The sequence below is a fragment of the Ursus americanus genome, chromosome 1 (genome assembly GCF_024610735.1).
Source record: "Ursus americanus isolate L20-20 chromosome 1, mUrsAme1.1.p, whole genome shotgun sequence".
NCBI classification, from domain to species: Eukaryota; Metazoa; Chordata; class Mammalia; order Carnivora; family Ursidae; genus Ursus; species Ursus americanus.
The window spans coordinates 54,648,533-54,674,906 of NC_142127.1; the positions used below are offsets into that span (position 1 = coordinate 54,648,533).

At 44.2% G+C, this 26,374-nt stretch overlaps 1 protein-coding gene across 1 annotated transcript in view; it reads right to left on the reverse strand.

Annotated features, from left to right (window-relative positions):
- Positions 1–176: 176 nt before the first annotated feature.
- Positions 177–26,374, reverse strand: part of PDE11A (phosphodiesterase 11A) — a 361,649-nt gene continuing 335,451 nt past the window's right edge. The window contains exon 20 of the mRNA XM_045806179.2: positions 177–3,096. Coding sequence (XP_045662135.1) covers positions 2,938–3,096 — 159 coding nt within the window. The 3' untranslated portion in view covers positions 177–2,937. The remainder of the gene's footprint in view (positions 3,097–26,374) is intronic.

A 26,374-nucleotide genomic window follows, 5' to 3' on the forward strand; every position in this document is an offset into this window, starting at 1 on the left:
GGATTAAAAATATCTCCAACTTGCAAGTGTTCAACCTCTCACCCCTTGGGATTGCACAGGGAGGGTGCTGATATCCTTTTCCACTGCTTCATGGTCTCTGAGGAACAGACCCATGGCATTAGTCAGCAGTTTCTGAATGTTGACCCACAATAGGAAAGACACCTCGAGACAGGAGAAATAGATGGAGGTAATTACAAACAGCTACTTGATGGATGGTTGACATTGTCGGGGCTCCAGTGTACGGCAGATTGCGATGGTGTTGAACTCCCCTTGTACCAGTGGATGTTGCTATTGGCAACCGTGCAGTGAAGCCAATAAAAAGGCAAGAAAATGAGACGAGAGCTCAACCTTAGTGGAAGCCGTAGGGTTTGTGCTATAAATTATGTTCCCCTTAGCAACATGTAGCATCAACACTCAGGGCGGCTTCGGGACCCGCAGCTGCCTGCAGTCTCCGTCGGACCCTGGGTCTGGTTTTATCATAAAGCACAGGCTTTAAAATTTTGCTCTAGATAGACTGGCATCCGTCTGTCGGGACTATTTATTTATTGTTGGGAAGGATAACAGATGTGGGTTCGTCTCTGCCTCATACGGACTGATTTCCAATTCCCGTTTGTGATATAAACACGATGTGGCACACTAGCCAGAAACACCTGCCGTGCTTCTGAGCTGCAGACGCCTACCAGGGTCTGCCCCAACTCCACCCCCGCTTTGTTCCTTACCTGAAGGAGGAGAGACAGCGTGGCAGAAGCTATTTTCCTTTATAGCAGAGTGATTCAGAAAACTGGCTTAATAAAATCCATAAATCTCCACAACCTCCTCTTACCTGCTCTGAGGAGGCAATTTGCCCGGCACTCTCTCTCCCCCAGCTTCCCCAGCCTTCCCCCGCAGAGGCAGCTGTGAAGGCGAGCTAGGGACCTTATTGTTCGGGCTCCCACTCCCTCCTTCTCTCCTTGGCCAAACCCCCCTCTAGTGGCCCTTTTCTAAGCAATTGATGACAGGATTGTGCATCCTCATTTTGGGGGGTTAGAAGCGCCATTTTTCTTTGTTTGGATTGACGTTCACTTTGCCTTTGGCAGTCCTCTTACCAGCTGCCTCAGCATCTTTTCTTTTTTCGGTGTCTTGCTAATCGGCCTCGTCTTCCTTGTTTTTTCCCCTCTTTGCCTGGTTTATAATTTTCTGTTACTTTATTTCTTGCCATAAAGAATCTTGTGTCTTCCCTCCTGATACCCGCTCTTCCCTCACTCCCGTTTTGGTACCTTCGTTTACCCATTCTTTAAACATTTCTGGAATGTCTGCTGTGTGCCTCCGGGGAAACTGTGCTCTTTGTGGAATGTGGCCCCTATTTCTTTAATATTTGAGTAGTCAAGTTAACTGATATTGACCAGTAAACAACAAGAACAAAAATGGTGCACTTAGGATTTTTCAGAGCTGGAATGGACTTCAAGGTTCATCTAGTCCAGGGATCTTCCAACTCCTCAGACCTCCATGTATGTAATCAAAGAAAGGAGAGTTTACAGGGGTTTCTGGATCCCCCCACCCTGGCTTCAAACAGAGAATTTCAGTTTTTAGGTGTTTTATATCTTGGACATTCCTGATAAGATTTTTTTGCACAAAGAGTTTTAAGGTTAAAATATGTTTGAAAATCTTTTCCTAATGCAATCTCATTCGACAAATGAGGAAACAGGCTGGGAGAATTTAGGTGACTTGTCCACAGTCACCTGATCAATGATGCCAAAGCCAGGGTAGGAAGTCTAGCTTCTAGTCCAGTGTTCTTTGGATGAGTCAAACCATGTCCTCAATCTCTCAGGTAAAATGGGGAGCAAAGTAGTTTTGTAGTCATTGCATCGATTTAATATCGTTTATTCTTATTATAAGCCTAGCATCCTAGAAAGTTTTTGTCCTCTGGCCAGACTCTTATTTCAACTTTTCAAGCATTATTTCTTACACTTAAGAAAAATAAAAAATTGGGGACCATTGGATTTGGCTTTAGGTTGGTTTTGGTGGGAACCTTAAATAGTATACAAAAACTTATCCATAAGAGAACTCAAGGTAGTCGGTGATTATTCTCCGTGGTTCTGTTGTGTCTGTAAAATGTCCCTGCTGTTGGGAATAGTTGCTAAGTGTTCATGTGTCACTTGTGGTAAATCCAGCTATGGACTTCCTTTCAGCCCTCCTTTAATTAGTCTATTAACCCATTCCTTCTGGGAGAAGACTTGGTCTACAATGGAGGCTGAATTTAAAAAAAACTGAATAAGGGAACCGCAATCCCAATGCAGTGCTATGAATGTTGTATAAACACCGGTCACACAGACACATCTGCTGTCTCCCTACTAGGGGCCTTTCTAGGGGAAAACTAGGAATGATTGGTATCTGTAAGGATACTATAGTTTATCTCTTAGGGAGGCAATTCTATAGTTTATCTCTTAGGGAGGCAATTCTAAAGGCTCTGATCCATCATTAAGAAGCCTTAGGATAAAAATAAGATCCCTCTACAGAACACAAAGTGGGATTCTTGGGACCATGTGGCACAAAAGAGCACTCAGGAGAGGATGCGAAGGCAGGCGTTGCTTGGCCTGTACCAAACCAAGGGTGAGATGGGAAATGAAGCAGCGCTAAGGGCGTCCTCACGGCTCCGGACTCCCGGGCTGGGAAGGAGCAGGGCCGGCTGTCCTCAGGTGCCGGCTCGTCTGCCCAGCGCCCCGACTCAGCCTCAACCCGCAGGCGCTCAGCGGCAGGGGCAGCCGAGGGCCCTCGCGGCCGCGCCCCCTCCCGCCTGCGGCTCCGTCCCTCCCGGCGCGCTCTCCTCTGCCGCCCGCACTTGTGAAAGCCCCGGCGTGCTCCCCCGCGCAAACGGAGACTGTCTGCCTGAGCTAGAAGGAACAGGGATGCTGTGGACTGGACCGAAGCCGGTGGCAGGGAGGCAGGGAGGCAGGACGGTTAGTCTCGGTCTTCCCCGGGGACCAGCGTGAGGCTGGCGGAGCAGGGAGAGGCAGCGGACGCCAGCAGCCTTTTCTGGTGCAGCTCTTCCCACTTACTCCTGTTCGCGGCCACCGAGTCCAGCATCGGCTTCAGTTTTACACTGACCTTCACCAACGCCTGAAATAAAACAAACAGGTGGAGGAGAGGAGCCGGAATCACTGACATGATTTTCCGGCTTTCACTGTTGAGGACAATGGAAACTGGCTGTGAGAAATGAAAAGTGATAATTATTTTGGTAAACACGAGCTATTTACAAGAAGCAAATATGCATGTAATGCCATTGTGTTACAATAAGAGACCCATGTGGAAAATGGAAAAAGAAGAAGGGGGGGCATGTACTACTCCAGGGTGCCAGCCAGTTAGATTATGATCCTGTTTTAAATCCACATCAGACAAGACGGGACACAAAATATCCCGCTCACACATGTCTACTAATACGTATATTGTTGCCTGCCATGGAGAGCTCCAGATCTCCACAGACCATGAACTTCAGTTTTGACCAAGATACGCCTTCCATTTGCTCCACCACAGATGGTTCTGGGTGGACTCACCAGAAAAAGAAAGGCCAGGTGACATCCTGAAAGAAGAGAAGGTGCCCATTTTTCATGCTAAGGATCTGGGAGCTGTGCTACATGTACAGATGGAGATGTGAACGTGTATGGAGATGGACACGAGAGAAGGGAGACAGGAGTGGGGAAGAGGGCGAGGGTGCTGCAGAGGGGAGGAGGGAAGAGGACATGCGGGCTGAAGCTGGAGGCCAACCCAGGATTCAGGGTCCTACTTGCAGGAGACTCTCCCAAATATTTTCTCTTTTACTTAATTTTGTTATTTAAAAAAAAAAAAGAGTCTCCTACTCCCTAATGGTATAAACTTACAAAACCTGGATGGCCTCTATCATGGAACAAAGCAATGAATAAAACAAGGATCGTGGAGCTGTGGGGGTTTTAGCCCATGGAACCTTTCCCACCCAATGCCTTGGGTATGTGTTCTTTGGCCACAGATGACCCCCCCCCCCCCGCTCCATGTAGACATCTTACAAGTTTGTCCCATTCACCCCAAGGGGAACAAAGCATTGCAATGCCAGCATACCTCTGGAACAGCCTTCTCCGAGCAGGACGTGTGGTTAGGGGTGCTTAATAGCAAAGACTCCCAACAGAAAGCACAGCCCTTCATGTGGAGGGTTACTTCCCTAACACGACTGCAAATCACCAGTTAGACCTAATCTATCGCCTCAAAGAGCCCTCACTTCAGGACATGAGTTAAATGCAACTGGATGTTAGTTAAGTGGCTGTTGGAAAGCCCGGAAGGAACCAGGGATCCTACTGAGTCGTGAGCCCTCCAACCTGGCTGAAGTGGGGTCCTTTCACACGGATGTCTCTCAAACAGAGCATATTCTCTCTCTTCAAAGCTCTATTTATTACACCAACCAACATTTAATTCTAAATCAGATTAACCATTCCATACGAAGATAAAACATAGCAACATAATAACCCAGGTAGTGATCAAAATCCCCTTTACTTTCATGAGAAGAATGCAAGTTACTGCTTTCTGCTCAATGCAGTGTTTTTATTTGGACAATAGTGTGGGGTAGCAACGAACGCCATGGTTTTATTTACTATGGCTTGGCACTGGCTCCTCTTCACTCTGATCAAGCCTTTTAATTAAACTGACTACTATAATTCCTATGGAAATTAGTGTTTATGTTATTTTCCTGCTACAAAAGCATTTCTCTAGAACTTATTTTTTTTAATCCCAGGAGCACAAATTGGAATTTTTTTCTGCCTGAAATGTAATTAAAAACTCATTTGATTACTATATTTCTGGCTCTGTTTTACTTATTAAATTCCTGTAATCAGTTTTCTTTTATGAAGCTGCTGGGAAATGATCTCAAAAGCAACACATTTTTCTCTTCCTTGGCAGGTTCCCGAGCATTTACTAAATTACATTCCTAGCACCTGCCCATGATTCGAATTACTCCACCAATTTATTCCTTAAACCATTTAAGTTTATTTGGCTTAGCCCCAAACAGAGATTTCTTTCCTTTATCTAACTCTTTGTTCTCTCTCTTGCTACCTTTGTGGTGAATAAAAAAAACAAACAAACAAAAAACCAAGAAACTTTGCGGGGTGGAGGCATATTTTTCAGAATTCCTTCTTCTCTTCGTTTCATAGTCTCTTTAATTAAACACGGAATTGCCATATTAGAATATCGTTTTCCTCTGGCAGGTGCAGGTCTATGCCAAGGTAGCAAAAATCCCATGCTGTGCCATCAGTAAGAGAATTGTTCCCACTATTTAGAAAGATATGGATATTCCTAAAAACTTCTTACCAGTGAGTGACACCTGATGAGTTCTGTGCAAATGCTACTTGTTTGCAAGTCTTGTTTGACTTGCTCTTCACTTTGCAAGAGAAGGGGGACAGTTATCACCTGTCTGGTCACTCTCCATACATATGCAAAGGGACTGTCAAGGTTATGTACTCGGTGCTGTCAGCCATGGGATGCTGAATCTCCTCTGTGGCATCCTTGCAGTGTGACCCTCAGTGTTTACAACCTCCCAGGTTGTTCTGATTTTAGAATGTTCCTTATGTAGAACTGAAATCTATACCATTGTAACTTCTATCTAAGGGTCCTTGAAGGTGGAGTCCACTTGAGCACTTTATGACTGATGACTCATGTGCTGCTCCAAGTGGAGGTCAGGGTTGAGATTGACCTGAACCCCTCACTTGGGATGTGCTGCTTGCTATCCCTTGGGGCAACCGCCTGGCTCTCTTGGGGGCTCCCAAGCTCACGCCAGCTCCGCCTGGCCCACCACAGACAGCACCTTGCCTGCTCCAGGACACAGCCCTGGGCATCTAGTCATCCAAGTGGCTGAGGGACCCCACTTCCTTCCTGATTCCATTCACTCTGTCTTTGAGTCCCCTTGTGACCAGCAGGTACGGTTTATTCCACATTTTATTTATGTTTTGAATAAGTAATACATTCCCATAGTCCAATGGATATAAAGGGTAAAAAAGGTACAGTGTAAAATCTCCCTTCGCCCCTGCCTCAGACACTTAGTTTCTTTTCCAAGAGGCAACCAAGGTATCAGTTTCTTGGGTATTCTTCAAGAGACCTTTTATGCATATGTAAGCATACACACATACATACATGTGTATATAACGTGCATGTATACATATAATATATTATATATGTGTGTGTGGATAGTTGATTCCTCTACCATTTTGGATCTTACTTTCAGAGATGGATTGAAATCAAAACTTTGTGGAACATTATTACGATGCTTGAGTGAGCCCAAATGTACTGTGTAGAAATTAGCACTTGGAGTATATAGAGAGGAGAGGGACCAAATTCTCATTTTCTATTGCTAGGATGCTGAGAGTTTCTTCTGCAGAGCTTAATCGGCTGTGAATCCCATCTATTGTCATTTTCCTCAGAAAAATTGTAGTTTTCTGGAAGTTTGATTTTTTTTTAATAGCTTCCATGACTCTGTTTATCATGCTTGATCTTTTCTCTACCCTTTTGAACATATAAAACATAATAAATGTCTTAATGTCCTTCTCCATCAATTCTATGATCTGTATCATTTCTGAGTCTGTATTGATTGATTTTTTTTTCTCATTATTATGGGCCAAGTTTTCTTGCTTCTTTGCATGCCTGGTAACTCTTGACTGGATATCAGCCATTGTGAATTTTATGCTGTTGTGTACGGATTTTTATTTAATCTATTTATTTATTTTTGCGTTTCTTTAAACATTTTTCAATTTTGTTCTGGGATGTGGTTACGTTACTTGGAAATAATTTGGTCCTTTTGAGGCTTTCTTCTAAGCCTTGCTAGGTTGGTCCAGAGGAGCCTTTAGTCTAGGGTTAATTTGGGTCCACTCCTGAGACAATCATCTTCTGAGAACTGTACCCGGCACCTCATACATTTCAAGGCTTTTCTCTCCTATTCTGGCTGGTGGGAATGTGGACTGCTCCCTAGCCTGTGTGAGCTCTGAGGATTGTTCTACTTGTTCCTTTTTGCTGTTTTTTTCCCTCAGCCTTAGCAGCTTCCCCACATGCATGCGGTGAACAGCACTGAAGATTGCTCTGCAGGTCTCTGGAACTCTCTCTCGGGTAGCTGTCTCCTCTCTGCTCGTCTTCCCTGGGAACTCCAACCCCCGTGGCCTCCCCAGGCTCCTGGCTCTGTGTCCTCAGCTCAGGGAGATGGCTGGGCTCTGCCTGGGTCTCCCTCCCTGCGCCGTGGCCATGGAAGTTGTCTCCCGCGGTAAGCAAAGACAATTGCAGGGCTCACTTCATTTGTTCCCCTCTCTCAGGAATCACTATATTGTGCTACATGCTGCCTGTGTCCACTGTCTGTAAACTATTTTTTCATGCTTTTCCCCCTGTCGCTCTATCATGGTCAGCAGTGGAAGTCCCTTCTCAGTGGTTTTAAACAGCTCTGTTTGGGAGCCTATCCCACGAGCTCCCATGGAGAGTGGAAATAAGGCCTTTCATCTTTGTGTCTGTAGCTCCTACCACAGTGACCCTGGGGGACAAGAACCTTTCCTGTCCTCTGCCCACAGAGCAGTGGAGAGAAGAAGGGGTAAGGCTAGCAGCTGCCAGTGGCTGAGAGTGGGGTCAGGACGTTCTGACCTGCTACAGGATGCTGCTATAAAAACAATCCCAGAATGACCCTCTTGGGAAATGAATATAGTATTCTCTCTTATTACCATTACCACGTTTCTTTATCAGTTCACCAAGCTGCTAGGAGTGAGATTCTGGCCCTGCTTTCCCTCTGCCGTCATGATCCACATCTGGCCCATTGTGTACTTATCAGCTGACCGTGATCACCTCTTAGAACTCAACTGCTCAATAGACGGGGCAGATGTGGGGCAAGGGAATAAACAAAGAGAAAGCCACGTTCCTAGAAAAAAGTCATTACTCCTATACTCTGTTGTTGGAAGGGGGCATAAAGGAGCACCAGCAAATTAAAACATTTGTCTTTGAACTTGAAAATGTCCAACTATGTCATTAATATCTTTTCAGAACTTTGAGGGAGTTATCTGAGCTGGCTATTCGTTTATTTTTTTCAAAGGCCAAAGAGAGAAGATGGTTTTCACTTCCTATGGTTGAATTCTGTAATTCCAGAGCACTGGCAGTAAGACTTAGTATTTTCTGCCTTCCCCGTCCCCACCTTACCCAAGAGAAATATTCTGAAACTAAGCGGTACAATACATGGTAGAAAACAATGAATTTAAAGTATTTCTTTGGAGCTCAGTTGATTAAGCATCTGCCTTTGGCTCAGGTCATGATCCTGGGGTCCTGGGATTGAATCCCGTGTAGGGCTCCCTGCTCAGCAGGGAGTCTGCTTCTCCCTCTCCCTCTGCCTGCCACTCGCCCTGCTTATACTCTCTCGCTCGCTCTCTCAAATAAATAAAATTTTTTAAAAAATAAAATAAAAAATGAAGTATTTATTTAATATCAATTTTTGATAAAATGTGAAATTAGACCTGGAGCCCATCTCAACTAGCTGTTTGAGGCAATATCCTTGTTATGAAAATATGATCACTTTACTGAGTGAAAATGTCAGAAAGCCCATTTGGGGGTTGGTATCTTGAAATGGAAAACCCTCAATGATACGGCCAGCCGCTGCCATCCCCGCGCAGACCGTCAAGGGACGGGGCAAGAGAGCGTGCAAGCAGGGGCAGGCCCCGAGGTTCTCCTGGATCCAGGTGACTGGTCCAAGCATCTCCGAGGAACAAATCCCAACCTTTAAATTGTCGAACTGCTACGTTTCTTAAGATTATTCATGATTCAACCTGACATATTCCTGAATTTTCCATGCCATGTGGCGGTGCATTGGCTAAGGATCATGTTTGGCTTGCCGGCCTTCCACTCTTCTGTCGTGTTGCAAAGGCCGGAGACCGTGAACTGCTTGTCCAGAACTGAACTCGTCACCTTCCTCCGAACCTTCCTCTTCAGTTTACTCTCTCGGGGAAGTGAGCATTATCACCTCCACACAGCTGCTCAGCCCAGAAATCTATGAGCCATCCGTGACATCTCCCTCTTCCCCCCACCTCCACACTTATCACCTGGTCCTGTCAACCCTGCTTCCAAAATGTCTGTGTGTGTCAGTCTCTTGCCACGTCTCCAGCCCTGGTTTAGCCCTGTCCATCATCTTCTCAACTGCTCTAACCTGCTCCTCTCCTACCGGGATGCTTGCCTGCCCCCTCCCCCACCCAATTAACCATCCACATTGTAGCCACAGATCCCAGCTCGCCCGGGATCCCAGCTCTCTACCCGAGCCTTTCAGTGGCTCCCATTTGATATGAATGTGCTGCCAGAATCCACTGGAAAAGGAGAATTGTGGTATTAAAAGAGAATGGAATCCAGAAACAAAACAGGAGAGAAAAAAACCCCATAAAACCCAATGAAAAACTTAGGGGTTATGGTACAAAAGCAGAACTTTTAAATGCCCAAATAATCCCATCAAGTTTTCTAGAAAACTTGAAATTCACATCTTTCTAACACTTTCCTGAGGAAAAAAAAAAAAAAAAAAGCCAAACTCCACATGGTGTGTTTGGCAGGGGAGTAGCCGAAGTGTTAGTTACTCCACGTGAGAGCAGATGGAGCTGGCTGCGGGGTCCAGATGGGAGGCAGCAAACAGATTCCTCCTAAACCTCACTCTTTCTCTCCCCAGTTCAATGGCCTTTGAAACTCAAGGTTGTGTAAAAATTAATTTGCATTAAATTGCTTAAGATAATGTATTAACTACCATAGGAGGCTCCCAGCAGTTTTTAAAACTTGCTTCGAAAAACAAATAATCAAACAATAATGGTGAACACAGAAGCAAGCCAAGACTCCTGTGAATAAATGTTTTTAAACATTCACATTAAAGATACGCGCTTTAAAATAAATCTTTAGTGTGTAATTTGCTGAAGCCAGAAAGTTAATAATAATCATTTACATACGTTGCACATATAACTACACCAGGCACTGAGTACTATTGGGTTCTTCCCAGGCTAGACTGAAATGGAGCTCAAAGGGCTCTAGCCTTATGACTTCGGCCCCATTTGGGGACAGAGTCATTTACTCTGCCAGAACTCTGGTATCTCTAACAGAGAACGCTAGTTGCCTTCCGAATATGCATTTCAGCCTCCCCTGAGCTTAGGAATGGCCAGGGATGAATAAGCAGAATTCATGAGGAAGAGTTTCTGAGGAAACTCTTAAATGGGAGTTTGTTCAGCAGGAAGGTGCATCCTTTTGCTCTTGGTCTTATCTCTGTCTTGGTGCTGGAATATTAACATGATGGCTGGAGCTATAGTGGCCACTTTGTGACTATGAGGCAATCTTGAGTATGGCAGCCACATGCTAAGGAACGATAAGCAGGGACTGGGTCTCTGATGGCTGTGGAACTACCTTATCATAGCAGTGTTGAGTGGACTTCTCTGGATTATTTTGAAGCATAGAGAAAAAGAAATTTCTATTTTGTTTAAGCTATTATGATTTCAGATCTCTGTTACTAGTAGCTTGCGTGCAATTCCTAATTGAGAGAATTGATATCATGTTGCAGGTCTCTTTTCTGTCGAACTGGGCAGGTGTCAGAAAATTACAGTTGATCCCTTGCACTGGGGAATTATGAGCTAACTTTTTATGACAGTGGGTTATAAGTGAACTGTAAGAGATAGAAGAGGCTATACCCTGTCCCTTTACTGTTCCTCTGATAATAGAATCCATTCCATGTGCTCTGAGTAGGCACATAATTCAGACCTGACCAACAAGAGTGCCCCAGTGTAGGAATGGCACTGCGGCCCAAGCTAAGGCAGTCAGAGTTCTTTCTAGGTTTCACCTGGAACTGCTGGAAATGAGGTTTTTCTTTTCATGTTTCTTTTGGTGTGATAATACCTATAACAAGCATGTGACATTAGAGCTGCCAGCAAGTGTGAGGAAAGCCTGGTTGAGAATGAAGCCAACACATACATAGGAGGCAGAGAAAAGGGGACATGTCTTATGGTGTCCTTTGACTCCCCTGCCTCTAGCTCTGTGCCACCCAGCCAACTCTGCCCCTCAGCTCCTCAGTTACTTGAGCCAGTCAATTTCCATTTCTGCTCAGGCTAATTTGAGTGAGTTTCTGAGCTCTAAATAGTCTTTTGCTGTTGTCACTTATTTTTCTATGTCACCCCCAGAATTACTTGAGATTGAAACCCCCCTACCAGACTTTGAACTGGTGGCTGGGATAAGGAAGTCTCAGTTTCCTCAGCACACAAAGTTGCTGCTGACACTCACTGGGCAGTGCTCTTTACCGAGTTAGTGAGGGTCAGAGATCAGCTAGCAGTTCTCTCCCTTCTTGAATTCCAGGAGTCTGCCAAACAGACTCTTTAAAAGGTTGCTCATTCTTAGCCTGCCATGTTATGGGGACTCAGAAAATGCTAACAGTGTATGCCAACTCCTCCTGGTGGCAAAGTCAGTAGGCCTGTGGAATTTCAGCTTCCAAGGAAGGAATACTCAAGGGAATTGGAAGTCACCATCCATGTAGCCTGGATTTTCCCTGTGGGCTAGGTGAGCTCTGACAGAAAGGACAAACAGCAAATAGCTGCTACTTTCTCCTTAGTGGGAGTTCACTATTACTCCATGTTTGTTGTACCGGGTGAGACGCTTTCTCCATTTGAGAAAACTGTTTCCATATATGTGATATCTACTCTGTAGATCTGTTACTGTGCAGCCCTAACAGACTGGCTCTGTCCAAATTTTGCAAATGCCAAAAAATACTGTCAGATCTTTCTGAAATGTTTTAGTGATATTTGAGATCTTAAGATCTAAATAATGTGAGGCAGTTACCAGAACAGCAGTAGAGATGATAAGGCCACGGAGGTAACGCTTACTATGAGGGCACGCGGGCTCATTAGAATCCAGTGTAAGAGTGATTCAGATCCATAATCAGAATCCTAAAGGCACAGTCTGGCCAAGTTATAACACTGATGTTTGCGGCATCGTTGTGTACATCCTGAAAGCTAATTACAGTACTAGTAATAACTTAGAAAGAGATCCTTTTCTTTCCTTTTTCTTATAAAAGTGAAGATGCTACAGTGCTTGACAGCGATCTTCTCTCCATTCCCTTCCTGACCTCTCAGGTTACTTGTTTTGCTGACTTTATTTATACGCTCAAGGGATTCCTCCGTGGAAAATGATATTTAAAAATGACATTAACATTCTGAATTAATGAGGCAGGAATTTTAGTCTCTCCTTGGATTAACGGCGTTGTTATTTCCATCATCTAGGGCAAGAGTCTTAAACTCAACTGTCTACAGGGACAGGCCAGTACTGTTAATGGAGGAACTAGGTTGCACGAGACAGCTGGGCGTACTGGGGCCTCCAGCAAACTGGACAGTTTACAGTTTTAAAAACAGCGTTCAACTGAATGAAACATGTCTGTAGGCTGAATCAACTCTGTGGGCTGCCATCTGCCTGCTGTGACAGACAGGAAAACCCGTCTTGCCAAAATGAACTCACTACTGAGTACCGAACGCATCCTACGTTCCAGGCTCCATCCGAGGACCTCTCCGTATGTGAGCTGATTAAACCCCACAGCAGTGCTGGGAAATTGGTATCGTTGATCCCATTTTGACAGATGAGGAACCTTGGATTGGGGGAAATTAAGTCAAAGGCACCAAAGTGAACAACACAGTAGAGCTGGAATGTCAGTCGTGGCCTGTCTTAGCACAAAGCCCATGGTATCTTCCCATGGGGGTCCCGCTGGGACGCTGGTAATGACAGGTATCTCTCTCACCTAACTGTGGTGTCAGGAGAGTGGAGTGACTCTTTTGTTCTGGGGTCTGGGACACTGTTTCAGGACAAACCCACAGGACGGAGACAGCCTCCCCGAATAATGAAGAAACACTATCTCCCAAACATTAGGTGTAGACAGTGAATCTTTTGTCTGTGACTCATCTACTCTATCCTGCCCTGGGAAAATAAAACAAGGGTTTTAAGTAGTAAATAACAGGCAGGCCCAAAGACAGCTTGTGGTAAAGGGGAGCAAGGAGAACCCTCTCTTCTGTTATAATGAGCCCCTCTAGGGTACTGTCCTAGGTTATTCCGTTGGTTGGGTTTTTAGAGCATGGTGGTAGCTAATCAATCATGTTCACTGTGTAGGCAACATCCGACTTGGAAGGAACGGCTGCTGACCCAGGAGCCACAGCCTCTGATGAATGGGGCTTCATGCAAGAGGAGGCTGGAACACGTAACCGAAGCTCAGCCACGTGGTAACAGTTCACCTCTCCACGCACAGGACGTTTTCCGTAAAACTGTGCCATCAGCGATTCTATAGTAATATATAGACTCTATTCTTTTGGCCAAGTTCAATGTGTGAGAGGACCATTTGAACATTTTTAGTTTGTTGAGCTATGGGCATTTGTCTGCCATACATTTTGTGTGTACTTCTCATGCACCTTGAGTCCTGAGGAAGGAGCCCTCAAAGCCCGTGCACCCCAATGTCCCACATCTACAGAGGACCAGATCCAAAGCATCCATGAGAAATGCAAGATCCTTGGGACAAAAATCCTCTAGTACTTTGGTGGTCTCCCTCCATATGGTAAGAGAACCTTCTTTTCCTTAATTTTATAAGATAATGAAGAAAGGGAGAGTTTAGAGAGAAAGGATAGGAAGACAAGAAAAGGAATATTTTGCACACACCACTGGGTATATGAGGAGGATGTTGTTTCGCTGGTCACTTTGAGACCTGGTCGAGGCTCTTCTCTACTTACATCGCTAACTTTCCCAAAAGCTAAGATATGGGAAAAGTCTGTATGTGTGGGGACAGCAGGACCACGATCCTAGATATTTTTTATTACATTACTGAAGTGCAGTTTAAGGATGGGAACGTCAGGGTGTTATGAATAGAAGCTTCCAACAATTTTCTATCTTTTAACGTTGGGAAGTTTTACAGTCATTTGCCTTCCAAACACTGACCATTTAAAATTCAATAAGCATCCCAATAGAATGACAAACTAGATTTGTTTCTGAACTAAATTCTAAAACTTATATGGAAAGATAAACAAGCGTCCTTAGAAAAATACTGCAAGAGTAATGCTGAAGGTGAAACTAGGCTTATCGTTAAATATATTATAAAAGACATTAATTATGGTAGTATGACCAGGTGGACAGATTGATAGAACAGAACAGAAAGACTAGGAATAGAATTAAATTTAAAGAAATTTAGCATATGATAGAGGTGACTTTTTAAATCCTAAGGAAAAAGACTAGTCAAAAGCTGGCGGGAAAACTGGGGAGCCATCTGAAAACCTAAAGTTGGATTCTGACCTCATACTTCACATCCAACAAAATAAAGTACAACCAGATGAATCAGAGGTACGAATATAAAGAAAAAAAAAAGAGGAAACCATAAAATACTAAAAGATGTTCTGAGAAAAATTCTTAAATGTTATCCTTTTGTAATGGGAAAATCATTCTATGTATGACATAAAATCCAGAAGCCACAAAAGAAAAGGGTCATGAATTTGACTACATAAAATCAGTGTATTTCTGTATAGCGTAAACAAAGGGAAAAGGTAAACAACCACCTGGGGAAAATAGTTGCCACTTTTGCTACAGATAAAGGTCTCCTTCTTTAATATACAGCGAGCTCCTACAAATCAAAAAGAAAAGACCACCAGCTGAACAGAAAAACGGCAAAATATGAAGTTTACAGAAAAAATACAAATTGCTCCTAACAAGTCCATACTAAAAATATGATCAGACTCATTTATGATACAGAAAATGCAAATGAAAACTATAATGAGATAGATTTTACACTATCATATTGGCAAAATTCAAGAAGTTCGATAACATAGCGTGTTGGTAAGGGTGTGGAGAGAAAGGCACGTCCCATATTGCCGGTGAGAATATAAATTGGTTCACACTCCACAGAGGGCAAGTTGGCAATACCTATCAAGATTTCAAATGCCTGTGTGCCAAATGGCCAGTAATTCCACTTCTGAGTATTCATCCTACAAATAAAGTGTGAAGAGGATGCATTTACAAGGATATTTACTGCACATCGTTTGCAGTAGCAAACTATGAGAAATGACATTGGTGTCCTTAAATAATTAATTAATTATTGGTTAAATACTTTATTCTTCATCTTTAAAATCCAATACCCTGTGGCCATCAAAAAGATGGAGGCAGCTGCTGTATGGGCACTGAACAGGAAGATCTCAAAAATATAGCAAGTGTGAAGAAGCAAGGTGTGGAGCAGGATACACTTATGCTCATATATGTGCACATACATATATATATGTACGTACGCACACGCATACACATATATATGAGCAGAGTGTGTATATACACACATATAGGCTGTATTCGAAAACGGTGTATAAGCAGTTCGTATAAAAACAGTGTAAACCCCACTGTATTTACGCTTTTCTATAGATTGTCCTTAGGTGCATACATCAGAAGGTCGTTAAAGGTGGTGGCCCCCGAGGGAGGTGACTGGGCACAGGAGAGTGAGGAAGGATCACTTTTCTCTATTACTTTTGTGCCTTTTGAATTCTGTTCACTGGGTGTGTATAAACTCTTTAATAGTAAAATATTTTATTTAAAAATTTTATCATGAACCAATAAAGGAACTAGCAATCATCGATCACGTGTGCAAATTAATTAAACAAGTCAGCTACCTGATTGTTAATAGTGAAAAAATGCTTACAGATAGATACAAGGATAAAGAAGAGAAATGCTTAGTTTATGAAGATTGAAATAATTTAGTGTTTCACCACCATAATTCAAAAAAACTATGTCAGCATGTTAACGTAGGTGGCGATGCTGTCATGTGCGCGTTGCGCGATGATGCCATAACCCTCCCCCAGTCCACTCTCCCACCCACATCACAAATAAGGGCCCACTACCTCATTGATCCTAAACATTTCCTCTGAGAAGCGATCAATGTCCCCTGCCTGGCCATTAAATAGATTTTGAAAAACTCTTCAATCCGTATCAGTCTCATATCCTTATTTCGTTTCTCAAATTCGCCCTCGGCTGGGAATTGGGCAGGCAACTGTGATTCTGTTGTGTTCACCACTCATTTGAAGGGCCCCATCCATCATCATTTCTAGGCCTTTTCTGATGCAATGTAGCTTGGTCTTTGTCTTTCTTAAAAACTGAATGGCTGTTAAATTATCCATTTATCTTCCTTCAGATTTTCTGTTCAGTTTCTCAGGCCCTCTCAGGGCTGTCTTTTCTACCTTGTTTGCTGACTTTTCATTCCATTTCCCCCGTTCTCCGAGGCATCTTGGTTCGCCATGCTGTCCTTCAAAACAAACTCCCTGGTCCAGTCTGCTTTCTGCTTGCTGGAAATCTGCGTCACTACTCGTGTAGACTTTCTTTTCAAATTTCGTCCCTTTGGGATAGCTTTGAAAACTCTGAGATAATATGTTTCAAATCTTCCCCACAGATGGCAAGGTGTATTGGGACAAACCATCACTGAAGGTCAAAAGTCTCGGGCTGTAAACCAGCTTTGCCACTATTAAGTCAGGTCACAAGCGACCTTTCAAGTTTCCGCTTTCCCGACCTACAAATACTTGCAAGCTCACTTCTTGTCAAGAATCTTCGTATCACAACAGCCTGTTGTCTCCGTGTATGGTGACCCACTGAGGACGTGAGGTTTGTGGTGCCCCCCCCAACACACACACACTCTAGGGTGGCAGCAGGAGCCTAGATTTGGAAGCAGAAAGAATCTAAGCTCTGTCACTTAATAGCTGTGTCTTCTTGGGCAAGATATAGAAACTCTCCAGCCTCAGCTTCATCTGGAAAAGGGGGATAATAGTACTACCTGGCTTGCTATGGCTAAGAGGATCAAACCAGATAACGCTCGGGCAGTCAGACTGGTGCTGGTGCTTGGGAATGTTATTACAGAGCTGGCGGTTTGGCTGCTATTCAAATTTACAACACGGGCTACTGAAGCTTAGAGGCCATATTAATGATAGCAACAGTAATAGCGACTCACATGTATGGAGGGCATTAACCTATGATTTTCATTCTTCCCAAAGCATTTCCACGGGCCTTGTCTCCCTTGGTTCAGACCCTTGGAAAGGTTGATATTAACTCTCGTCAATTCCCTTCCTCCAAGAAGAGAGCCGCTCTGTAAGGCCAAGACCTTTAAAACGTGGCAGAGTGGAGTTACTTTCAGTCCAGCCTACAGGCTTGTGGTGATCACCATGGAAAGGCCAAGGAGGGGCACCTGGGGGGCTCAGTTGGTTAAGCATCTGCCTTCTGTGCAGGTCATGATCCCGGGGTTCTGGGTCCGAGTCCTGCATCGGACTCTCTGCTCAGCGGGAGCCTGCTTCTCCCTCTCCTCCTGCAGCTTCCCCCCGCTTGTGCGCTCTCTCTATCTCTGTCAAATGAATAAATAAGATCTTAAAAAAAAAGTCTGAGGATAGCAAACTTTAGATTTTATGAGTGTGGAGGGCAGATTTGAAAGAAGATGCTTAAAAAAACACTCAGCCCCTACTGGCCCGTCTCAGGTCTCCTTTGTGTTTCTGTCTCGTCCTTCTCTGTAGGTCTCTGCTGCTCTCTTTCTCCTTTCCCATTTGGTTTTCGGCCGTTCAGAGCACCCGTAGCACTAAGATTATAGACGACATATGAAGGCACGGATTTGGAGAATTACTCTTCCTTTTCTGTTATTTTATGGTTCTGTAGTTTATCCCTCCCTTTGCTTGTAGGAGGCAGTGGCTCGTAGGCTGAAACTCCCCCTAATTCACCGGGGCGATTGTGAACAGCAAGTATAACCTCCCTACTTTCTCAGCCGTGAAATAAAGACAGAAATGCTAACGCCCGCCACAGGGCAACTCGGGAATGGGGGGTTCTTTCAGGGCACACGGAAAGCACTAGCCATGGAGGGGACGCAAGAGCTTCCTAGCAGCACCGCGATAACCCACTTTCCCATTCTGTCCCTGTTCTTGGCCGCCGTGTCGCCGAGGCCATCCCGCGGGTCCCCCCCCCCCCCCCCCGCCACGGGGTACCGGCGCGCACGAGGGCGGAGGGCGGTGGATAGTGTGTGCTGGGCACTGCTGCTGAGCGCCAGAGCCGATGAATGCAAATACGTGTAATGTGCTAATAAAGGAAAATGCAAAGGGGCCCTGAGGCTGCAGTCTCGACCTCCTGGGAGCAAACCGAGCTTTTACCAGGAGCCCGTCACCTGAGCAGATTCCTCAAGTAAGAGTAGGATTTGCTGGGGGAGAGGAGGGGGCAGTAGGGCGGGCAGTGAGAGCTGTGGGAGCAAAGGCACGGTGTGTGTGAGCATGCATGCACGTGTGTGTGTGTGTGTGTGTGTGTGTGTGTGTGTGTGTGTGTGTGGAGTAGCAGTTTGGGAAATGGCTGGTGGCCAGTTACATCAAGAGCAGAGGGGATGGAGGAAGGAGGGAGAGAAGGTGAGCAGAGGAAGGTCAAGCGTGCCAGCTTAGACTTTTCCCTCCAGTAACAGGGAGGCAGGGTCTGAAGGACCCGGGTCAAGTTTGCTTTAGGAAGGTCACTCCAGAGTGGGTTTGGAGGATGGGACTGAGGGCGGGGAACTGGAGAGGGTTTGCTGAGCACGATGAGGTCTGAGTGGGGACCGAGGACCCAAAGGAAGGAACAAAATCATGATGTGGCAAAGAGAAAACAACAATCGGCACCTGGCCTTGTTTTAGAACGTGTGTCTGGTCTTACTGATGATATTAGGCTTTTTAAAGTTGTCTTTTTTTTTTTTTTTGTATTTACTGTATACTCTGAATTCCTTTTTCCCTTCCTGTTGTTTGACCTGCTTCCACTCCTTCGCGTTGGAAGCTCTCCTGAAACAGCCTGTGGCCCTTCTCTGTCTGCATACCCGAGTGCAAGGCGCCGCCAGGCCCAACCCAGGCGGTGTGGCCAGTGGGGAGGAGAAGGGCAGAAGCTGCTGCTGGGCTTCATCCAAAGGGCATCCTGCAGGGAGCTGACTCTCACTGAGAGTGTCCCAAGTGCAAAGACGTGTGGATCTTTTCTCTGAGGCCACCGTTTCTCTTAAGAAGAAGCCCACTTTTCTGCTCCTGGGGATGTCTGCCTGTTGGCATCTGAGGCAGGGTAGGAGGGCACCTGGGGGTCCAGCCAGTCATTCCACAGACTTTTAATTTCAGCCACGAGTTCTCCCGATGAGCGCTCTGTGGGAAGAGCTCTCTGGTCTCCTGGCTTGGCAGCGGTGACAGATGTGGTTTACCTTGGCCGTGTGGGTAGTGAGAGGTTCCCAAGACTCCACTTACCAGCTTCTAACCTTTCTGCCTATTTCTAGGCTTATGCCTCCACCTCGTTGTTGTGGATCAAACTGTGTCCCCCCTAAAGATATGCTGAAGTCCTCACGCCTGGTACCTGGGGATGTGACCTTATTTGGAAATAGGGTCTTCACAGAGGTAATTAGGTTAAGATGAAGTCATATTGGATTGGAAGAGCCCTAAATCCAATGGCTGGTGTCCTTATAAGAAGGCCATGGGAAGACAAAGGGAAGACACAGGGGAGAATGTCACGTGAAGATGGAGGCAGAAATTGGAGTGAAGCATCCAGAAGCCAAGGAATACCAAGGATTTCTGGCAACCACCAGAAGCTAAGAGAAAAGCATGGAACAGGTTCTCTCTCAGAACTGCCAGAAGCAATCAATCCTGCCACAACTTGATTTTGGATTTCTAGCCTCCAGAACTGTGAGACAATAGATTTCTGTTGTTGTAAGCCACCTGGTTTGTTGTACTTTGTTAGACAGCCCTACAAAACGAATATACCCGCTCTTGGGGTACTTGGCCCCTCCGAGTCCTGAGCCTCTCAGAAGCTCCTTCTGAAAGACAGATCAGCTCACTTCCGTCCGCAGATGTTCTGGGATGTTAGTTCCTTGCCAACTTTTAATATTTGAGGAGATCTTATGTCCTCTCACATTCTATGGTCCTTGAGAGTTTTCTTTTTTTTTTTTTAAGAAATACAACTTCATTATTTTGAATCACCCTTAATAGTTTTAAATAAGTCAATAAAATATTGAACAAAGTTGCTCATTTCAGAATTACCTCTTTTAGCAAAAAGAAAAAAGAAAGTAGGTAATGACTGAATAAATTATGACAAGTCAACTGATTGGAATACCAGGCTACTGTTTCAAAGTATAACAGGAAAATTATGTGTTAGAATGTTATGTTAAGTCACCGAAGCAGACTACACTAGTGTCTCTGGGTAAATTCGTGTCTACGTGTGGACAATAGCATAAAGGGGCACCACAGGAAGAAGAGAATGGGAGGTCCTTATTTCTCCTAACAGCCTGCTCTTAATGACCCAAGTATTCGGGAAGGCGAAATGTTTTCTTTATTGTGTTCCTTATGTCCTTCCGAGTCCTCACTAGCAGAGTCCTTAACATCCTTACTTATACTAACAGTCTGTTCAAGGAAATCTAGGTTTTCATCCATCATGTTCCTCAAAAAAGTTTCACCTTCTTTTCAATACCCAAGAACGTTTATACCTTTTTAAAAATTCCTTTATTATGATATTAGTGGAATTCTCAGAAGGATGAGGAGATAAACTAGTGAGGCCAGTCTGCCATCTTTTACTGGCAATGTCAACCCGCTTTGCAAGTGGAAGTGTTAGGTCAAGAACAGCTTCCCATAACATATTTCTGAGAGAATTTTCTATAGTACCCAGCTAAACAGAATCCATTAGCCCATTTGGTCTTCTAGGAATTGGTCTCCCTGGAATCTCTACTCTGGTCCCTGTACCTTCCCCTCTGAAGGATTCAGGGTTTCATTCTGTAAATGGGAGGTTTACAAAGGTAGAGCACTACTGGCCAGAATGGAATCCCTTTTCCTTCCTCAGGGCAGTATAGTGAGAAAATGCAGCAGATGTAGACAGAGAGGACTTGGATTTGAACTTCTGGCTCTATTCTGTATTAACTGCTTCACTCGAATTAAGTTCATTAGCTTCTGTAGGTTTCACTTTCCTCGTATGTTAAACTTACACCATTAGACATTATGGGATCCAGAATGAAGTATTTTCTTCTTTCATAGTTAGGGTCAAATTAAACTGTGTCTGTAAAAGCACCTTGTAAACACAGTCAGTGTTCATTAAATGTCTGTTTTCTGAAAAAAATATGTGCATAAGGATACCCCATGTCTGTCAGGACTCTAATACTGAACTTCTTTTCCAAGCACTCAGTCTGATAGAAGTCTTTAACTTCGTTTTAGACTCTGGCTAACAAAGTCAACTGCTGGGCTGCCATATTGGTTGGTGCATGAGATTGAGAGCCTGGCTCTTCTGGTCACATGGCCATCTAGCATCTGCTTGCTAGACGAGGCAATGTGCCTTGAGTGATTTATTTCATATTTTTATGGCTGCAGCTCAGATAATTAAATATAAGAGTTGTGGTGGCTGGGCATCCAGATAGTGCCTCCTTGAACTCTCTTAGGAAACATTTCGGGGAGTACAGAAGATTCTGTTCGGCAATAGCATAATAAGAATGCTTTATGTTTATCTCATGCCTCACTTCCCACTAGCTCAAGCAATGCTGACCTTCCAAATGCACATTAAATTGCAGAAATTTCAGAGAGGCACTTACAGTGCAAAAAACAATCTTTAAAGGAGGCCTTGATTCATTTCCTGGTGGAAAAATGGAATTTTCCTTCTCTCTCTGTCTTCCACCTTCCCTCTCGCCCTCTCTCTTTTCCTTTTCTGAAGAGATTCAAAGAAGAGAGAGCCATGAAAAAGAGGTAAATCAGCTTTTAAAATACACTTTCTAGAGGCACTGGGAAACGTTAGACAACATTCCAGGCCTTGTATGGACTTCAGTTAAGTCATTTTTAGCTTCATGATTCTCAAGCAGAAACACTTTCAAAAAGAGTTATTTATGCTGGTCAGCCAGATAAGGAGAAGTAGATCTTATCTTAAATTTTACCTTCAAAAGCCTTATGAGGGAATATATTATTATTTTTTTTTTTTTACCAGATCCCAGCATTTTAATATGGATTTATCCTGGCAGTTTTGAACTCATAAAATGCACATGAATAGGAATAGATGAAGTGCTACTGTATAAAGAAAAGTTTTTCTTAGAGTTGCATGAAATGAGACAAATTAAAGTCCACTTTATTTACAAGAAACTGTACATAGAGCTGGTTGCTTTATCAAGTCAAACTCAATTTTGGAGGTGGAAAAGTCTTTCTAAAACCAAACATCCTGGCACATCAGGCATTCAGGAAGAACTCTGAGATGTAGCCAAGGGTGTGAGATGCCTTTACCTGACACATACTGTGCTCGATGTAGGCAGCGACGTGAACCTGAACGCTGTTGTGTCAGCACTTCCCTCTACACAGCACATGATTATCTGATGCTTGCAGTAGTGGTAACTGTTAGGAAATGTAGGATCTGAAAAGTCTTCTAAGTTGAAGAAAGATTACATTTTAATCATAATAAATTTAGCATGTTTTATTGTATTATAATTTGAATATAATTTGAATATAATTCAATATATATTGAAATCACATGTCTACAATGTACATAAGTTTTTGAAATCCATAAATATGTGCTACCTTTCTCTATTAACGTGAATATTAAAATAACTAGAAGACAATATTTTCTGCCAATGCTGGACAAAAGAAAATTTCATGTATTTCCTAGTTGAAAAAGTCAAAGCCCTGAAAAATTCATGGCTATAAACTGGCCTTTTTATATTAGAATTAAGGGCCAATTCAACCATGATGAGAACTAAACCACTTTCTAAAAAGATATCATAGGCCATATACTTCGGATTATGGGCAGGAATAGAACAGTGCACACTCTGATGAAAGATTTTATATATTTATAGATGATAATTTAACATGACGTTATAACCCTACTTCGCACGTTCCACTGCTTAGAATTAATTCTGTGGTGCTGCATCCATCACGCAGTCCTCTGTTTCTTCATTCATCTGTTCCACAAATGTTCACTGAGCAGTTCGAATGTGCTAGGCACTGTGCTGTGTACAGTGATGGTCCCCAGGAACTCGTCTCCCGGGGAAGGGAGCCAGCCAGCCAGACACTCACAATCCGAGCGTTATGTGTGGTTACGAAGAGACAGACGGAAGGCCACAGAGATGTCAAGGGGGAATTCAGGTTTTCCAGGCAGAAAGGAGAGGGAGGGAAGCATAGCAAAGGCAAGGGAAGAGGGACAAAAGGGCTGGGAGTCCTGTGCTTTGGGACAAAGGGTGCCTAGCTGAGGAAGTGGGTAAGGTGCCAACAGATGAAGCCAAGAGGCAGGGGGCCTCAGAAAAGGTGGCCCTGAAACACCAAAGCGGGAAATCCAGAAGGGATCTTACGGACGGCAGTAGTCACCTGAGGTTTTTAAGCAGGGTGTGCCACGATCCAGTTTTTTTAAAGGAAGATCACTGGCAAAAGTTCAGCAGACAGGCCATCGTGGAGGGGCCTAGAAACTACTTAAAACTGACCTTCAAATGTTTACATTGCTCTGCCACTCGTATTTGAGTGATAGGACATGGAAAATTTTGAAGTAAACAGGTTTTACTATCAGCACTCAGATTTAGGTATAATATATGAGACAAGGACAATATTTTGAAAGTATTAAACCCATGTGTTTTTGTTCTGCTTGAATCGTCACGCCTGTGGCTCCCCACCCATGAACTCAGTAGGCTGGCCTCCTGCAGGCAAATGGTGGTTCCCGTCAGAAATAGCAAGCTGTCATCATTCAGCGTTGAGAGTCTATCACCCTGCATGCCAGCTTTGTGTGGTGAGAGGGGGGTTTCTAAATCCCAGAATTCTGCTCTACCTATAAAGATCTGAATCTGGCTAGGTCAGCTCATCCAGTCTGACCACAAAGCTCTAGTGCAGACAGCACAGGGGAGACCATGTAAGGGTAGATCCCATCAGACAAGAAAAAAGAAATTTAAAAACTTTCCCACGGTCGGGGCCAGAGATGGGGGCGGGGGAGGAGGAGGGCGAAAGAGTGAGAAGAGAAAGAGGGAATGGAGAGAGACAGAAAGGGGGGGAGGTGGTGGTGAGAAAGGGAAAATGAGAAGTGTCTTGGCTCCCTGTTCCTTGGGGGACAAAGTCTGGGGGAGGGTCAAGGGAGGGCTTGTCTCTTGACTCTCAGAGCCTAATCCAGGAAAATGACAGAATTTTCCTAGAACAAGTTGGCATTGTCCTCAGACAGCTTGTTAGAAAGGACGGAGGAAGTTGTGTGGCCCGCAGGGTGAGGAGAAAGTAGCTGGGAGTTCGTGGGTGGCCCACAGGAGCTGAGCACTTGGCGAGAGAAGCAGTTGACTAGATCTGACGAGGAAGCTGGTGGAGGCTTGCCGTGAGAAGCTAGCAGCCAGAGCTAATGGCCAGGGCCTGCACGGAGTGCATATCACAGCCTCGGTCACGTAGAGGCCAGCACGGCGTCACGCCAAGCCCCGACCAGCCACCTCTCGGGGAGCCCGGTAAGACCTAACAGGCAGCCTGTGTGCTTGGGTCCCTGGCACCCCTCACACAGAGGGCTCACAAGGATGGGTGAGCTCCCCTGGCCCCAGATGGCAGTTGGGGAGAAGAAATAGCTCCGGTTGGGAACTATTCACGTTTCAGTCCTCCCAAAGACCCGTTTTAACCAGAAAAAATTGTGATATTTTAATTGTCGAGTTTAAGTACCAGTCCCTGACTGCCTCCCCTCCCCCCATCACCAGGAAAAGGTGGAGCCAGATGGATAAATTACAGAGAATGTAGGAAGTTATTTCTCTCTCTCTCTCTCTCTCTCTCTCTCTCGTTTTTTGAGTTACATGTGATGTCATTCCTTGTAAAGACAAGTAAGAAATTAGCCCCAACTATTTCTTCCTCTCATGCACAAGAATACTAAATATTGTAGAGAAAACATCTATAGAAAACTGATTTGGGTGGTATCCTTTTTTTAAAAAAAGTATCTGATGAAACCATTCTTCTCTGTATCCACATTCTATTCCTTGTAGGTTTTTAAAAGGAGATGATGTTATATTCTAACTAGGCATTCCATAGCTCATTACTTATTCTTTAAAAAAAAAAACTGGACCCAAGGCATGAGCCATGTGGGGAATATTACGTTGTTTTTAAAGAACTTTTTAAAAAGTCCAGAAAAATTGTCTTAGCACTTTACATCCTCTTTTCCAATTTATCAATTCTAATTCCCAGTCTTTACAACTTTAATTATATTTTAAAGATTCTTTTCTCCCTTCTTTCAGAGAGCTTATTAATAATTGCATCAGGTGACTGTATTTTCCAAAACAACAATTACAACTGAAGGCAGCAGAAAAGTCAAAAGCTACTGTAATCAGAACTTCAGGAGCTGTGCCTGCTGCAGGAACCCCACGACATTTTTATAAAGAGGCAATACTCCTGCAGAATTTTTCCTTCCTCTAATGGAGACAGGGAATTATTCTGGCTAGATCCTGCCCAGGCCAAGCCCTTTGGCAATATCCGTGAAAAAAGCCACCCCCAAATCGAGAACTTGTTTGGGATGGGCTGAAAACCTGATTGTGTTCATAATAAAAATTAAATCCCTCAACCCTTAACAACAGAAGATTTATAATGCCTCCATGCATCATTGACATTCTAGGTACACTGAGGTTTGAGTAAGTCGGGAATGAAAACAAAGGGCACAAGCGTCGCTCGCTACTGCACAGAGAAGCCAGGGTGACGCTGCCCCAGCAGGTTTTCTGTTTACCCCTAAGGCTGGTGCCGCAATGACTTCAAAGTTTGATGGTGTCTTTTTTTTTTTTTTCTTTTTCTTCTTTCTTTCTTCCTATTTTTTCTCCCTCCAAAGCTACTGAGCAGCAGGCTAATGGATCCCCAGCAGGGTGCAAAGACAGCAGAAAGCACAGGAATCAGATGTCAATGCGTTCCTTCAAGACACCCTGCTAGGCCAGTTTGCTAACCAGGCTTAGTCTGCTCTTGGGGCACACGCTCTGCTGCTTCCCTGCCCGCTCTTGACTTCCTATCTGCTTCCTGATTCAAATGCTGTCATAGATAAATCATGACTTCTGCCTATTAGGACCATTTTCTATTTTCTTTAAAGAAAAGTTTGGAGCTATCAGATTAAAAAGATGAGCAAGTTCTGGAGAATTCTATACTCACATGTAATTACATGTATACAAGTGTGTCGTATCTCCCAACTCTACAACTATCTGGGGATGTTCTTCCCTACGCCCAGCTTTGTTTATATTTTTTTACATATTTTCTGTCAGCCACTTCTGTCAATCACTAGATGACTTAGGTAACTTCCTAATGAATAGATTTTAGGAGAATTGGAGGAGTTAGTCTGGTTTTCCTTCAACACAGGCACGAGTTGACTGGAAACTGAAGTTGTCTCAGAGATGAGTTTCAATTTTAAATGCAAAGGGCATCCAAAATGTAGTTTGTGGGAGTTGCCACCTCGGCACACAAATGAGTAGCCC